General features: G+C 35.0%; 1 protein-coding gene across 1 annotated transcript; it reads right to left on the bottom strand.

Moving 5' to 3' along the window:
* Positions 1-1404: 1404 nt before the first annotated feature.
* On the bottom strand, positions 1405-6490 carry LOC112794389 (uncharacterized). Its single transcript, XM_025836427.3, has 3 exons — positions 6303-6490; positions 3135-3787; positions 1405-1868 (listed from the first exon to the last, which is right to left on the bottom strand). The coding sequence occupies exons 1-3, from the start codon at positions 6421-6423 to the stop codon at positions 1587-1589; spliced, it is 1056 nt and encodes a 351-aa protein (XP_025692212.1). The 5' UTR covers positions 6424-6490; the 3' UTR covers positions 1405-1586.
* Positions 6491-16285: the final 9795 nt, after the last annotated feature.

Below are 16285 nucleotides of genomic sequence, written 5' to 3'. Positions count from 1 at the left end.
GTGTTGTTTTATAGGCATTTAGACTTCGACTAATATAGGATAGCAAAAAGGCTTGGTATTTTATGGCTTAGATTTTGGCTTGCGTTGTGACATAACTAAGGGTAGAAAACTGAGTTAAGTGGAGTTATTGTTATATTTGTGCAAGTATGGTCTGAACTAAAATTATAAAGTGGGCTCGAAGCTTTACATGTTTAAATAAAGCCAAAATATAATGACATATATACTACCATAACTGGATTAAGAGTAGCTGAGTACAGAATTAAAACTGAATCTATCAACATCTGATTTTTCTAACCCCATACGGTTAAACACTTAAACCTGTTATTATATAGTAAACCTGAAAATGACAAAAACTTGCTTAGCCAAACATATTAAAATTCTTAAAAAAATATTGCTCACGTAATCATCTATTAGACACTTCCTTCAGCAATATTTATTCATTTTTGGAGATTGGTGCATTAATATTGGCCTCACTACCTTGTACTATTTAATATTGAATGCTGTCTATGGTAATTAGTAAGTAGTATCTATATCACTTAAAATTGGTATTTGATATCTCATATTAGAAGCCAGTATTCATATCATACATGCATTATTTTACAAAAAAATACAAACCATGAAAGAATTAACAAAAAAGAAAAACATCTAAATAAAATAAAAACTATAATAAGCATGGATACATGTGAATGTGAAAATCAACAATCTGATTACTTACTACAGTTTTCATCTAATTAAAGGGACAAAAAAAATCTATCATGAACACCAAACATCCAATATCCTGGCGGCAGTTCTGATCGGTGGCGTCTCGCCCGGCAACTAGGTTGCAGTGTAGGCCAGATGTTCAGCGATGGCGCCGAGCTTGAGGGCAACGCACAGGTCGCTTGCGTTCACCTGTGACCTTCCTCGGTTGCAGGTTGCGGGGCTCAGGGTTCTAGTGCCGTCAAGAGGCTCTGCAGCGAATTGGGAGGGTTTGAGTGGGGGGAAGGAGAAACAGCGTAACAAAAGGGATTGGGGATTTGGGAAAAAAGTGGAAATAGCAAAAACTTGGTGGTGTGTTTTAGTAAGCAGCCATAATAGGATTAGAATTAATTTTCAGCTTTAATTTCAATTTGGGCCTAATAAAGAACCCATTGTAGATATTGTATGCATGTTTGATTGTCTCCCTAGCAGAATCCTAAATTTTGGCACCGATAACAAAAAAAAATGACAGAATGACTAATATGATTAATTTAAAATTTTGAAAGATGAATTTAATTAAAAAAAATTTAAAAAAATAATTTAAAAAATGAGTAACCTTTTTAAAAGACAAATTTTTACCATTTACTCCGAATAATATCTTTGCTCAGATCATCCACTCCCATCTAACCTCTTCCTTCATGATGATATATGTATTCAACTACAGTAGAAAGTAGAAAGCTCTGCATCACATACATAAGAATAATCTCTGTAATATCATCATTATTCAACAGAATATACAAGCTCGAAGTTGTATATCTCTTTAGTCACTCATTGTAGCTGTGACATTTATATATTAGTTGTTCCCCTTATTAGCTGGTTGTTCGTATACACATATCTAGGATTGCATTTTATTGTTTTGAATTTGTATAATACGATGATTTATTGCAGTTTCGCTCCGATATTACACCACAATTACATTGTAATTTTAAGCCATGCTTTGTACACCTGATGAGGTGTAAGAAAGATTTGGATGCCTCGTAAGTGGACCAACAAATTGCAGCTGCAGGGGCATGAAACAGCATCCTAGGGACATAACCTCTCATGAGACCTCTATATCCATCTTTTCTTATCACTGTTTGAATTACATGCCCAATTGCATTACTAGAGAATCTGTCACATCCACAAACACCCTGAGCCAAGAAAATATAACAAAATTACGTTGTAAAATATAACATTTCTTATCTTAATTAAAATGCACTTATACATTCAATCAGTTGTAAAAAATGTATTAACACAATATATACAAAATTGACTATTTTTTTTCTATTTGGTAGGATTATGGAGTCCAAATCACATCCGTCCAAATTTTATTTAATGAAAAAAAATTAATTGTTGTACAGAAAAGTTCAAATATTTCTCCTATTAAAATAATAGTAAATTTTAGTATGCGTATGTTTATACAAGTGTTAAAAAAATAATTGCCAAATAATTAAAAAAACAGTAATTTAATTTTAATAACACTTTTTGAAACATTATATTAGAATTACTAATATAAACTTTGGCTCCTATGAAATTAATAAATTAGTATGAAAATATTTAGGCGAAAACTCACCTGTAATCGATTTTATATGAAGTTGTTTTTAAATGGCTGATACGTGTTATCATTTGATTTGAAAAAAATTGATTTGTTTTAGATAAATGATTTTTTTTTGAAAAAAAGTAGATCAAATAACTACTTTAAAAAAAAATTAATTCTTTCTGCTTGTTATTCTAAATGATAAATTTAGTAAATTCTTCTTCATCCTGTTTTATCAATCTCTCTTGAAATTTATCTTTAAATTTTATTTACTTAATTTTCGTCAAATATACGTATACAAATAGTTTGAAAAAGTAAAATTTAGTATTCTAGAAAAAACAAAATTCATATTTTTTTGTCTGTATAAAAATAACAAAAAAAATTAGGAATAAAAAAGAAAAAAATTAAAATTCACATGGAAGGAAGAAATCAAATTTGTGATACAAACAAAAAATTATAAATGGTACTATCTATCTCTAATTCTTTTGTCTCTGTTTTAATATTCTTGAAGAGCCTTGTTTTTTTTAATGTCTCAAATTTTTTGTCGCTAAATTTTAAATTAAGCTGTAAAAATATGTTTAATTATAAATTTACAGTTAAATTAAATTTTATGATAATAAACCAATTAACTTTTATATTAGTTATTAAAAATTGGAAGAGAATAAATTTTAAGAGCATAATAAAAAAATGAAAATAATTATTTAGTCTAATTTAAATTAGTTTTTTTAATTAAATTATTTGTATAAAAGAAACCAATTTTTTTAAACCAAATGATAGCAACTTCATGTGAATACACAGGTGAATACATAGGTGAGTTTCTGCCAAATTTCTATACCATCAATGATTTTCTGATGAACTCAATATTGAAATTTGAATGTACCTGGCACTGAAGTTGAGTTTTGACAACATCAAGCGGGGTTGTGACAACAGTAGCCAGGGCTCCGGCAGCACCACCAGCGGTAGCATGAACCACCCACCTCCTGTCATCCGCACTCTCCGGAGGCACCTCCACCAACCCCTTCTTTGTCGCCTCATACGTCGCAAAATGCACCGCCGTAAACGGAGCGTTCATCACAACCGTAGTCCGATACGACTTAAAAAACGCGCCAACCCCTTCTTCGAGGGCCACTCTCCTCACGCAATCCACCGCACCCTTGTACGGACTGCTCTTCAGCTGAAGCCTCTGCTTCACGACGTCCATGGGAGTGAAAACGGCGTCGCTGGTGACTGTAGCGCAGACACCAGAAGCGGCATGCACCAGTGAGGAGTAATTGTTGGTGGTGAAAGAGGAGGAGAAGGCTTGTTTGCAGAACTCGTAGACGGAGAAGTAAACGGCGTGGGCGGGGCCTGCACCGAGGGCCATGGCGGAGATGCCGCGGTAGAGGGAGGAAGGACCTTCGAGTTTGAGGATGGAAGAGAGGGATTGGCGGAGGCATGAAGTGGTGGTGGTGGTTGTTGTAAGAGCTTGCATGCGGGTCTTGAGAGTGTCAACTGGGAACATAGCCATGTGCTCCACTGATCCTGCTATTGAACCTGTGCAATATGCCGCCATTACATTATATATATTACGCCAGCGAATTGTTTCTGCTAGTAAAGTAGTAAATGTGCAAAAGTTGAGGGGAAGAAAGAAATCATTTAAAGAAAAATAGTTTGTATAAAATGTTTAACAAAAATGTTATTTGTACACTAAAATTAGTCATCAATATATCTATGAATAAATACATGTGTGGTTTAATTTATTTTTAATATATATTTATATTTTAACATATATTTTATACTATAGTGACTAATTTTAGTGACTGATTTTGATATACGCATAATATAGTCCAATATTGGATATGGATATCGTTTCTCTTTTATCAGATACTATTATTTAGATTTAGTTAGAGACAATGTCCTGTTAGTTGTAATCTTCTATTTCTTACTTTTGGCTCTAGATAGTTTTTTATTTTATTGCTGGCTTTGGTGTTCTGGTGCATTCTGGTGGTTTTGGACTCTCGGTGGTGGTGGTGGTTATGGGTACAGCTGGTGGTCGTTTTATGGGCTTGGCGGTTGTGGCGGCTTTGTGACTGTAGTGTCCGCGGCAATATATTGACTAGTTAGGTGGTGATAATAAACTGATAATAAGATTATTAAATGTTTGTTTGAATTAAGTGAGAAAAAGCTCTTTTTAATTTAAAAAAAATATTCTTTATAAAATGTTAGTGTTTTTAGCTAATTTTTTAAGTAAAAGGAAAAATATTAAAAAAATAAAAACCTATTTTTTAAAGAAGATATAATTTTTTTAAAAAAATATTTTTTATTTTAAAAAAAATTATTTTAACATAAAAAATAAATAAATAATATTTTTTTATTGTTATACCTAAGTATAATTAATAGATACAAAATATTTGAATAATTACCTAAATCAGTTTTTAAAATTTTTAATATCGAATACTTTAACTCTTTATATATTTTAAAATATACAAAAAAATTCGTAATATTTATCTCTGTTAATAATATATTCTTTTTTTAATTTGATCCGTTTAATCGAAATGACTGTTTTATAATTTTAAAATTTTATAGAAATTTTTTATTTTATTTTTTAAATCAAATTAGAGGAGAACTGTATTATAAATGTTGGGACTGTTTTGTGTATTTTAAAATTTATAAAAGTAAAGTAGTATCTAATTTTAAAACTTCAAAAATTGATTTGGCTAATTATTCTTAATAATTTTACAATGAGATATCTAAATATCAAATTATTTTTATTTTTTAAACAATTTTTCAAAAAATATCACATTAAAAAAATTTATAATTTTACCCAAGTAAGACCTAATTAGAGAATTGTAATTTTGGAAGAAGGATAATATTGAACAAAAAAGTTTAGGAATTATTTTTTACTTTCAGATGAAATTTTAAGGACCAAACAATTTATCCTTTTTTTTTTCTAATCTTAAAATATATAGGACCTATGTTTTTTAATGTTGTTCATTAAGAAATAGCTAAAGAGGACATTTCTCTCAACAAACATTAAGCTTCTTTGGAATATTAATCACTTGTTTGATAAAGTTTCGTTAAATGGTTAGAATGTTATATTGTAATCGAATTTCGGGAATTTAACTAGTTAAGCTTTTTGTAATTTGTTTTCTCAAAAAGGAAAAGCCAAATGTTGAATATTATTCTTTCTTTTTGTCTTCTTTTTTTTCACAACGTATATATGCATTAATAATGAAGTGTGTTTATTATATATGGGTCATAACTATCAAATATTTAGTAATATAAATAATTTGTTTTATTGTTTTTGGTAATTGGGTTATATAAAATAAAAGTAATATGGTTTTTTGTAAAATTAAAATTAAAAATTAAAAAATTAATATTATATATCTATCGATCATCACATAATAAGTGGTTATAGAAAAATCAACGGTATAAATTAATAAGTAGGTTGATCAGCAACAATTAAAAAATTAAAATTAATATTTAATTGTAAAATATAAAAAAATAATAATATCACTTCTATTTTAATAATATAATTTTTTCTAGAAATTCATACGAAGATATAATGTAAAAAAATTGTATGAAGAGTGACACTATTAGAAATACGAGTGACGACATTATATTTTTTTAGAATAAATTAAATTAAATTTTGATAGTGAACGGATTGACCGGACAAATTTTAGTTCCCTCAGCTTATTTATTTTTAGGTGAAGACTGTTTTTAGATAAAGATTCATGTCAAGTTATTTTTATGTAAAGTTATTAGTTAAGAATTATTAAATAATTTAATATGTTTAATAAAATTATTATTTTTTTAATAAAAAATAGAGAAACTCAAATCGGCAATTATAAAAAAATTATGTCATTTAAGATATAATTTATTGGTCGATAAAATTGTTGTCTAACGATTCTAAACTAGCAATTTCACATATAAATTTTTACCTTATTTTTAATTTAAATTTATTGAACTACAAAAACGTTCACTGAAAAGTTAAATTTTAATTAAGTGGAGAAAGCAAATAAAATGAAGTAATTAATAAAAATAATGTAAATAGAAATATTATTTTCACCTGCAACCATGTACTGCCAGAACTCCAAGCCATCGTGATCTGGTGTTGGTAGTGAAAGTTTTATGTGGAATTCAGTAGTGGGAATGACCGCCTGAAAGTTCGGAGAAGTGTCTGTGGCCATTGTTGTTAAGGTTTAGCACAAGACTAGTGCAAGTGAATGGAGGTGTTATATGTATAGAGTGGGTTGATTTTGAATAATTGAGCTTCTGCAAAATGGAAATCGTTTTCGGATTTGAATTAAATGTCTTTTTGCCATGCACGAATAATCTTTCTTTTATTCCTTTTTTTTTTTAAAAATTCCTTAATCTATCTTCTTGTCAATTATTCAGATAATTTGTAGTGGGAAGCGAGAGATCGAATAAAGAGGGCAACAAATGTCACATATATAGATAAAATTATAACAAAGGATAAGAGAATCACAAAAAGAGAGGTGAAGAAATAATATCTAGTGTTATATATCCTGCAAGACTTGATTACTTCTAAATTTCTAATTTTTGATATGACATAAACTTAATTAAATTTTCACACACACTTCGAAATGCTTTTTAATTTAATTACAGATTCTTTTATTTTTTTAAATTAAAAAAATGTTATTAAATAATAAAACAGAAAAATTTTAACTTTTGTTACACATTTTAAATACTGTCAAAATGTTACGGTCAAAATATATATATATATATATATATATATATGATTATTTTAAAATAGTAAAATACAAAAAAGTTAATTATTATAGCTAGTTAATTATTTTTTTTCATTATTCACAATCCTCATATTTGTGAGTGTTATCATTGGTAGGCTTAAAGAAATTTGTATTTCATTATTACTATTACTGAATAGCTATCAAGTATCAAGATCCAATAGTAATGAGTTACTGCATCATCCTATTTTATATATGGTTACCGAAAAATCTAAGATCAGCAAGCCTAATATCTAAGATACTTGTGTTATGGAAAATGAAGTCTTTAGTAGATAAAGGTTAAAAGCAGATTGTGTTAAGATTGGTTATTTTTTTTAGGTTGGTTAGGACGGTTAGTTAGTTTCTATTCTCTCTAATTCAGTGATTATATTAAATTTGTTTAATACTGTGTGTATTGGCTTGTTATTTTGTGGCATGAGTCAACAATGTTGACTTTGAAAATAAAAAGAAAAGACGCAAAGTTGGCATTGTATGGAATATGCAAAAGAAAATAGGACAAGACACTATAGTTTAGTTATGCTAAAGGAGTGCAAAGATACATGTATGAGTTCAGCGTGTGTGAGTTTAGTGAAGAAGGTTGTTAGAGGTAGTTGTTTCTCTCTCCCTGAGTTAATTACTTTCTCCTTTTTTGTTATGCTGAGCTGGTATAAGTGGTTAGTGCTTAACCAACTCAACTCACTTATATAATCTGTATTTATAATTGCTATCAGAACTTAATAGAATTATTTATTTTTTTTATACTTTAACTTTTCTCTTCTTCTCTTGATCTCTCACAATTTCATTTTTTCTATTTTTCTGCTATAATTCTGCAAACTTATGATATTAGTTCATTATATCAGAGTTTGATTCAATGACAGCAAACAACAATTCTACTCTTGCTGCACACTCAGCTCAAACGGCAAGTATTCCAGGATTCACGGCAACTCCAATCTACATAAAACTTGACAATGACAACTTTCTCTCAGTGGAAAGATCAAGTTGAGGCTATCATTGAAGGCAACGATCTCCTTGATCACATTACATGAGCAAGGATCCCACAACAGTTGCTTGACAATGGAGAAGTCAATTCAAAATACCAGAGGTGAAAGAAACAAGATGCGTTATTGAAATCTTGGTTGCTAGCTTCAATGACCAAACCATACACCATTCGAATGGCTGGGTGTGTGTATACTTTTCAGATTTGGAACAAGTTAAAAAGTCATTTTGCATCACAAATCAAAACTAGAGTAATTCAATTGAGAAATCAGCTTAGTAGTACAAAAATAGGCGTATCAGTGAATGAATATATCTTGAAGATCAAAAACACAATTGATGCATTGACCTCAGTAGGAGAAGTAGTAAGTGAAAGTGAACATGTAAATACAATTCTTCATGGCTTAACTGAAGACTATGCACCTGTCCTAACTTCAACTTTAACAAGATCTCAAGGAATTACAGTCAGTGAATTAGAAGCAGTACTCTTTGCACATGAAAGCATGCTAGAAAGATTTAGAAAGTCAGAATTAGGCCATCTGTTAAAGACAAATGTTGCTCAGTCCAGTCACATAAGTCAATTTGATCAAGAAATGTATCAAGCCAATTTTGCACAAAGAGAAGGCTTCAGAAAGGGTTCTCGCAATAGAGGCAGGTTTAACAACACTTCAGAAATGCTAGACACTCACAAGGTTATGGCAGAACTCAATCTTTATATACAGAACATGAAAGTGGACAGCAATTTCATCCAAAAGGTCAGGAAGCCAGAACAGTGAACGGCCATCAACCACTGAAGGCTTTGGCAAAACACAATACTAAAGCTATGAAAGAATGCAAGAAAGGCCCCAATGCTAACTATGCAACAAATATGGACACACAGCAATATTTTGTTGGTACAGGTATGATGATGACAATGAGCAATATACATAAACTCAATACACAGGAGGCTATGCAAGCACAGGAGACTATGTAGGAAGACAGCAGCAAACTGAGCAACCAAAGGCAAACTTCAGTAATGTGTTGGCCAATCCTGCATCCATTCAGGATTCAATTTGGTATCCGGACTCTGAAACCACACATCACATGACTTCAAACCCAGAGGTTATGGTTGAAAAAGAAAACTCAGTAGGCACAGACCAAGTAGTAGTTGGAAATGGTATAGGTTTGGCTATTAATTGTGTTGGAAAAGCATACTTCAAAACTGATTTGAGCTCTAAAAGTCTAATAATGCAGAAACTGTTATTGGTTCCAGATATAACCAAAAATATACTTAGTGTCTACCAATTTTGTTGTGTCAATAAGGTATTTTTTGAATTCCACTCTCATGGTTGTTTTGTTAAATCGCAGGCCACCAATAAAGTCATTCTTCAAGGAAATGTTGTCAAAGGGATGTATAGGCTGCTCAATTTCTACCCAGTTCACACACCTTTTGCCTTCACCAATTCCTTGGAGGCAACAACAAATAAATACACTCTTTGGCAAGCCAGACTTGGGCATGCTTCAACAGCAGTAGTTTTTAGAGTCTTAAAGCTGTGTAATCTCCCCTCCTTACCAAATAATTCAATATGTAGTTCCTGCTGTATTAGCAAATCCCATACTTTACCTTTTTCTGAGTCTAAAACGATTTACAATGCTCCATTAGAACTTGTATATTCTGATATTTGGGGGCCAGCTCCCCTTCATGATTCAAATGGAAACTATTATTTTATCAACTTTATTGATGCCTTTTCCAGATTTACATGGCTATATCTAATAAGGAGTAGAGCTCAATTAAAATCAGTTTTCTTACATTTTCAACATATGGCTGAGTTACAATTAAATGCCAAACTTAAATGCTTTTAAAGTGATAATGCTGCAGAATATGTAAGCCTATCCAAGTCACTGCAAGAATAAGGAATTAATCACAGATTTTTCTGTCTTCACATGCATCAGCAGAATGGCACAGCTGAATGAAAACATAGACATATTGTAGAGATGGGTCTAACAATGCTTGCTATACCTATCAAATTTTGGGGTGAAGCCTTCATAACAGCAGTTCAAATCATCAATGTTCTTCCCACACCACTGTTAAATGGAGCCTCACCAACTGAGAAGTTATTTGCTAAGCAACCAAACTACGAGAATCTAAAGGTGTTTGGATGCCTATGCTTTCCACACCTGAGACCCTACAATAAGAACAAGCTGTAGTTCAGGTCTTCACCATGTGTTTTCATTGGATATGCTACCTCTCATAAGGGGTACAAGTGCTTGACAAGTTCAAGAAAAATAGTCATCAGCCAAAATGTAGTTTTTAATGAAGAGCAGTTCCCTTTCAAAGAGCCACACTTAGAGTTCAACACACACACCTCACAAGCTCAAACCCCAGCTTTCTACCCTTTACCATCACTTCAAAATTCTACTGAAGTCATTTATCTCTCCACAGTCCCAAACCTCCACTGCCCCCATCCATCACCAATAATACACTCTTCCCCTATCCCTACACAAGTCCCTTGACAATCATATTTTCTATTGGTAAAGAATTCACAAATAAGTTTGCGTTGTAAGTATAGTTTCTAAGCCAATAGAGAATCTGTTCGTACAAAAATTTTAGTTGTCACAAGTAACAAAACCCAATAAAATTTATAACCAAAGTATTTAAACCTCGGGTCGTCTTCTCAAGGAATTGCAGGGAGGTGTGTTTATTATTGGTTATGAAAAATAGGATTTTTGGATTTTTGAAATAGAGAACAAGTAATTTAATGCAAGAAAAATAAATTAATAATTACGAAAATCTCTTGGCAAGGTATGTGTTCCGAGGGTTACCTAAAACTGTAGGTCGATCTCGGATGAGATCTTCTGTATTGGTCGGAGCTGTTGTGTCCGACTTTTTGGACTTGATGGTGATGCTGATTCTTCGTCCCCGGAGGGTGGGGGTACCTGCAAAGGACTCCGATGCTTAAGTTAGCAAGGGTATTAAGCAGGTATTTAGTAGAATCAGAGTATGAGTTATACCTGGGTGCTCCAGTGTATTTATAATAGTGTGGAGTGACCTTCTTTAGATAAGATAAGTTAGTTATCTTATCTTATCTTTATCTTTGAGCGATGTCATCTTATCTTTAAGGGAACTGCCTTTATCCCCATAGGCTTGGGCTGCCCTTGGATTCGGGTCATGTTTCTCTGTTTGGGCCCTTTAATGGGCTTTCCTGGTAGTTGGGCCGAGCTCTTTGAGGAGAGGTCGGATTGTCCTGACCTGAAGAGGTCGGTCGCTTTGTCGGTAGAACATCCCGAGTCGGACAGCTTGACCCGGGGTATGAACAGTGCCCCTGCTCGAGCTCGACCTTTATTTGGACGTCGAATCTTAGTTTTAGGATTTCGAACCTTCTCGGGTGAAGCCGAACTCGATCATTTTGTCGATCTTATCTTTGTAGAGTTCCTTTTAGAATGCGGAATGTTTCTGTTTCATTTCCTCTGAAAGCGCGCGCTTTTGCATTAGTGTCCTGGCCTTGGGAATGCGCGAGGGTTTTTAATGCCCTCATTAATTGGTTTTCAATGCCCCGTTTCTCTTGCTTCTTTTATTTTGAACTTTACACACAGAAACAGTTTTTTCTCCTCTCTGTAACTTCCCCTTTTCTTTCTCACTTTTGTTGTTTTCGTCTGTCGTCTGCCCCTTTCGTGTTTCTCTTTGTGACATTGCTTGGCGATCGTAGGTGCTCTCTTTGCTTTCGATGGCAACTCCTGATCTCTTTATCTTCGATCTCCGCACGCTTCTCTTTTTTCAGGTTAGTTCATCTTCTCTTTTTTGCTTGCATTGTTCTATTTTCTGGTACAGTAGGGTTTTTGTTTGAGTGTATATTTAGAAAGTTTGAACCTTTTCGCCTTTCTGTATTTTTTGTTGCTGTGATTTTTGGCTTTTTCTTCTCTGATGTTCCCTTGGCAGTTGAAGCTCCTTAAGGCTTTTGCAGGTTGTTGCCTGTTTCGATATGAGTGATTTGTTTAATTTTGAAGAAAAGATTGTGCATTTGTCTATTTTTCCGTTTGGCATGTCCTTACTATTGGTAGACTGAGGTTGTAATTTCTATCAACCCTTATTTTGATGACTTTATTTGGTTTGTGGCCTTTCCGAGTGTCATTCTTGTTGAAATAGAGGCTTTTATCTTTTTGTTGGGACATGTAAAGATGTAGGCTTGTAGGCTTTCCTGAGTCTTTATTTTGCCTCCAAAGGATGCCCCTGGAACCTTTTGGATTGGGTCCTAGGGTTTTCTTTTGTTGTTTTACCTGGCTTCTTTGACACCTATATGCTTTAGTTTTTTGAGTTGTCTCCGTTTATGCCCGAGTTGTTTAATTAGTGTTCTGAGGTGTTTTTTTGAGTAATCCAATCTTCTTTTCTTCTTGTAGGACTAGTTAATCATGTCTTCTCGCAAAAATATTGTTGAGACGTCTTTCCAGGTCCCTGAGGGCATGGCTGATTGGGTGGATTCTATGGTCCTCTTATGCGTCTCGTTGGTTGACTCCGAGTTTTGTCAGCAACTTAGGCAGTTTCATAGGATTTGTAGCAACAGTAGTGATGAGAAGAATTATGAGCTCGTATCTCCAACTTCTGACGAAAGGGTTTGCTTTTCTACCCGGATTGCTGGAGAGCGCCCCTTTTTCTATGCATATGACTTCTTTTTCAGTCAAATGAATATTACTCTTCCTTTTACCTTTTTTGAAACCAACCTGTTATGGTCCTGTAATATAGCTCCATCCCAACTTCACCCCAATTACTAGGATTTTTTAAAAATATTTCAGCTGCTGTGTCGTGAGTTTGGCATCCCTGCTTCGCAATCTCTCTTCTTTTATCTTTTTGTTTTGACAAAGCCTGGTGTAGTGAAGAAGAAAGTCGCTTGGGTTTCTTTCCGAGCTTCACAAGGGAAAAAGGTTTTCTCCATGTTTGATGAGTCTTTTTGCGATTTCAAAAATTATTTTTTTAGGGTCTGAGCTGTTGAAGGAGCTCGGCCCCTTTTTTCTGGATGAGAATGATGAGCCCACCTTTCCTTTAGTGTGGCAAACGAATGTAGTGGTATCGAGATACTCGTGGGAGATGTTAGATGAGGCTGAACAAGCTTTTGTGACTGTGCTGGAAGAAAACTGGGGGGAGCCTCCTCTTCTTGACACAAAGAAATTTTTAGCTAACCCCTCTCTCCTCTGAGTTGAGCTGGGTAGTGGTCAATTTTTTCTATTGGTTTGCTTGTCATGTTTGTCTCTTGTGAGATCTTTTTCTGACTCGTAGTTTAGTTTCCTGTTTGTGATGTTTGTTTGCAGAGATGATTAAGAACAATGAATCCATGAAGGCCTTTAAGAGGGCAAGGAAGGCTACTGCGGCTCAAAATGCTTCGGCCAAGGTGGCCGGGGAGGGAACTTCTCAGGTTTCGTCTAAGCCTTTGGTTATAAGTTCTCTTTGGCCGAGGAAGGTTATCCCCACTCCTCGAGTTTGTTTGATTGATCCTTCACAATCTTCTGCTGGTACTTCCTCTCCTTCTGCCGTTCCTCCTCCAAAAAGATCTTGGACTGTCGAGCCTTTTAATCTTGGTGCTCTCGACTTTGATGCAGTTTGGTTTGTAGATCAACAGATTGCTCCCTATGGTGTCATGCCTACCGACAATGTATCCATTCTTCGTCATTTAGACTTTATTACTCGGAGTGGTATTACACTGGCACACATGGGAGCGGCTTTATACCGGACTGCTCAAGATCTTCCTATCCATGCTACCAAGGCCTTTATGGAGGAGGAAAAATCAGAGTTTGACCGAATTAAGGGTTTGAAGGAGGAGCTCGAGGTGAAAGTGGCCGAGCAGGAAAAGGAGCTGAAGGGGGAAAAGGCTCGGGCTGTTGGTCTGGCGGCTGCTGCGCAACTGGCCGAGGATACAGCGCTAAAACATAAGGATAGCAATGTTACTAATTATAGAGAGATGATGGAGCTCTGGAGTAGCTTGAAATCTGTTCAGGCCGATTACACCGAACTTCAAAGTCATCTTGTAGGTAGTGTTACTGCTGCTTATAAGAAGCTGAAGGAGCAATTCCGAGTTCTTGCACCAGATCTCGACCTTTCCCTTATTAGCCTGGACAATATTGTTAAGGATGGTAAGATTGTCCCTGACGATCCTGATGATGATGATGATAGTCCTTCACTGCCTGCTACCAAGACTTCTGCTATGCCGACTTCTCCGACTTCTATTGCTGGATCGGGGAACCGGATTGCCAAATCTTAAACCGGGATGACGGGACGGTGGATGCGGTGCCTCTTTAGACTCGTCTTCCTTCACCCCGAGTTGATGCTGCTGAGAAGCCTTCGGATGTTAGTTGAATTTCCTTCTTGCTTTATTGTAGATTGCCCGGCTTGTGGGCTTTGTTTTTAAAACTTTTTATGATGTTTTGACGCTTTTCTAGTTGCTTGTTTAGCAACTTTATTTTGATAAACAAAATAGTTTCCAGGCTTTGCGGGCTGAACCTGGTGGCCTCTGAAGCTGGCTATCATTATAACTTTGTTTTCATATCATATTTGTCTGCATTTGTCTTGGTATCTTCGTAGTCTTTTGACATGATCGGCTTGATTCCCTTGCCTGATGCTGCTTTCAACAGTTCTGACTTTGTTCAAGTCTTCATTAGGAATTATAATACTGAGATTGCCGATTTCTTCAACTCGGGTTGAGTTGTTTGTCTGTGACCCTCTTTTTTGGACTTTATTTAGGTCTCTTTCAGGGGTTACCTTTGTAACTTTTATATTTGTGAGCCGACTTCATCATGTCGATCTTTGTCGAGTTACTTGGTGATCCTCTTTCTTGGACCTTGTGCATGTCTCTTTCAGGGATTACCTTTGTAACTTTTATGTTTTGGGCCGACTTCATCATGTCGGGCCCTTCTAAGTTATTTTTGTAATCCTCTTTCTTGGACCTTGTGCAGGTCTCTTGCAGGGATTACTTTTATAACTTTACGTTTTGGGCCGACTTCATCATGTCGGGCCCTTCTAAGTTATTTTTGTAATCCTCTTTCTTGGACCTTGTGTAGGTCTTTTTCAGGGATTACTTTTATAACTTTATGTTTTGGGCCGACTTTATTATGTCGGGCCCTTCTAAGTTAAAGTAATCCTCTTTTATAGGGTTGGCCAGACCTCTTTCCAGGGTTTACTTGTAACTTTGGTTGACTTGGTCCGACGTTTTAGCGTCGGCCAGTCTTTTAAGTTATTATTTAGCAATTCATTAGAACCTCGCCAGGTCCTTTCTCTGGATCACTTTCGATAACTTCTTGCATTATCTTGTTTTCATCTTTGCCAATTTGTAGAAGGTGGGTTAAATCCTCGTTTAGTCGACCTTTAGATGAATTTGGTTTTCATCTCCGTTGGTCTTTATCGTGATTGTGTAGTGAATTTGTTTTTCACTTTCTGCCAATCGGTAGCTTTATAATCGGACGATGAATGTTTCAGATTAATGCGTCTTGAAAACTTGTAGAATCGTCTAATATATTTTACTTTAAAGACAATGAAAAATATATACACGGTAATTTTTTATCCTTTTGAGTCGGATAATTTTTGGATCTCAGCATGGTGCCTCATTAAAAAACCTTTTCAGGAAAAAGAGTGCATCTCATGCTGATATCCTTTATCATTTCTAGCTATAGTACCTTCTTAGGTTGCAGGCGTGCCATGATCTAGGAAGCTCTCGCCCGTCGAGTTCGGATAGTTTGTAGTAGCCCTTCCCAAGTACTTCTATGACTCGGTAGGGTCCTTTCCAATTTGCTGCCAGCTTTCCTTCTCTGGGTTGAGTTGTTTCGATGTCATTTCGGATTAGGATGAGATCATTCTCAGCGAAATCTCTCGGTACTACTTTTTGATTATATCTGGAAGCCATTCGACGTTTTAGTGCTTCTTCCCTGATCCGAGCTCTTTCTTGGATCTCAGGAAGTAGGTCGAGTTCTTCTCTTTGAAGTTGGGAGTTGGCTTCTTCATTGTAATAGACCGCTCTAAGCGACCCTTCCTCGATCTCTACTGGGATTATTGCCTCTGTTTCGTATGCTAATCGGAAGGGTGATTCGTTTGTGCTGGAATGTGGTGTTGTTTGATATGCCCATAGGACTTGTAAAAGTTCTTCGGCCCAAGCTCTCTTTGCGTCTTGTAATCTCCGTTTTAGCCCGACTAATATGACTTTGTTGGCCGCTTCGGTTGTCCATTGGCTTGGGGATGTTCGACGGAGGTGAACCGATGTTTTATGTTCAAGTCGGCTACTAATTTTCGGAAGCCTGCGTCTGTGAATTGGGTGCCATTGTCTGTGGTGATGGAGTATGGAACCCCGAATCTTGT

Source organism: Arachis hypogaea, chromosome 4 (genome assembly GCF_003086295.3).
Source record: "Arachis hypogaea cultivar Tifrunner chromosome 4, arahy.Tifrunner.gnm2.J5K5, whole genome shotgun sequence".
Classification (NCBI taxonomy): domain Eukaryota; kingdom Viridiplantae; phylum Streptophyta; class Magnoliopsida; order Fabales; family Fabaceae; genus Arachis; species Arachis hypogaea.
The sequence above is the reverse complement of the archived record's forward strand: the minus strand, read 5'-3'. Positions and strand labels throughout refer to the sequence as shown.

Coding starts and splice junctions, on each gene's coding strand:
- LOC112794389 (XM_025836427.3), bottom strand. CDS start 6,423: ATGGCCACAGACACTTCTCCGAACTTTCAGGCGGTCATTCCCACTACT. Junction 3,788..6,302: donor CTGGCAGTACATGGTTGCAG/GTGAAAATAATA, acceptor CATATTGCACAG/GTTCAATAGCAGGATCAGTG. Junction 1,869..3,134: donor AAACTCAACTTCAGTGCCAG/GTACATTCAAAT, acceptor TTCTTGGCTCAG/GGTGTTTGTGGATGTGACAG.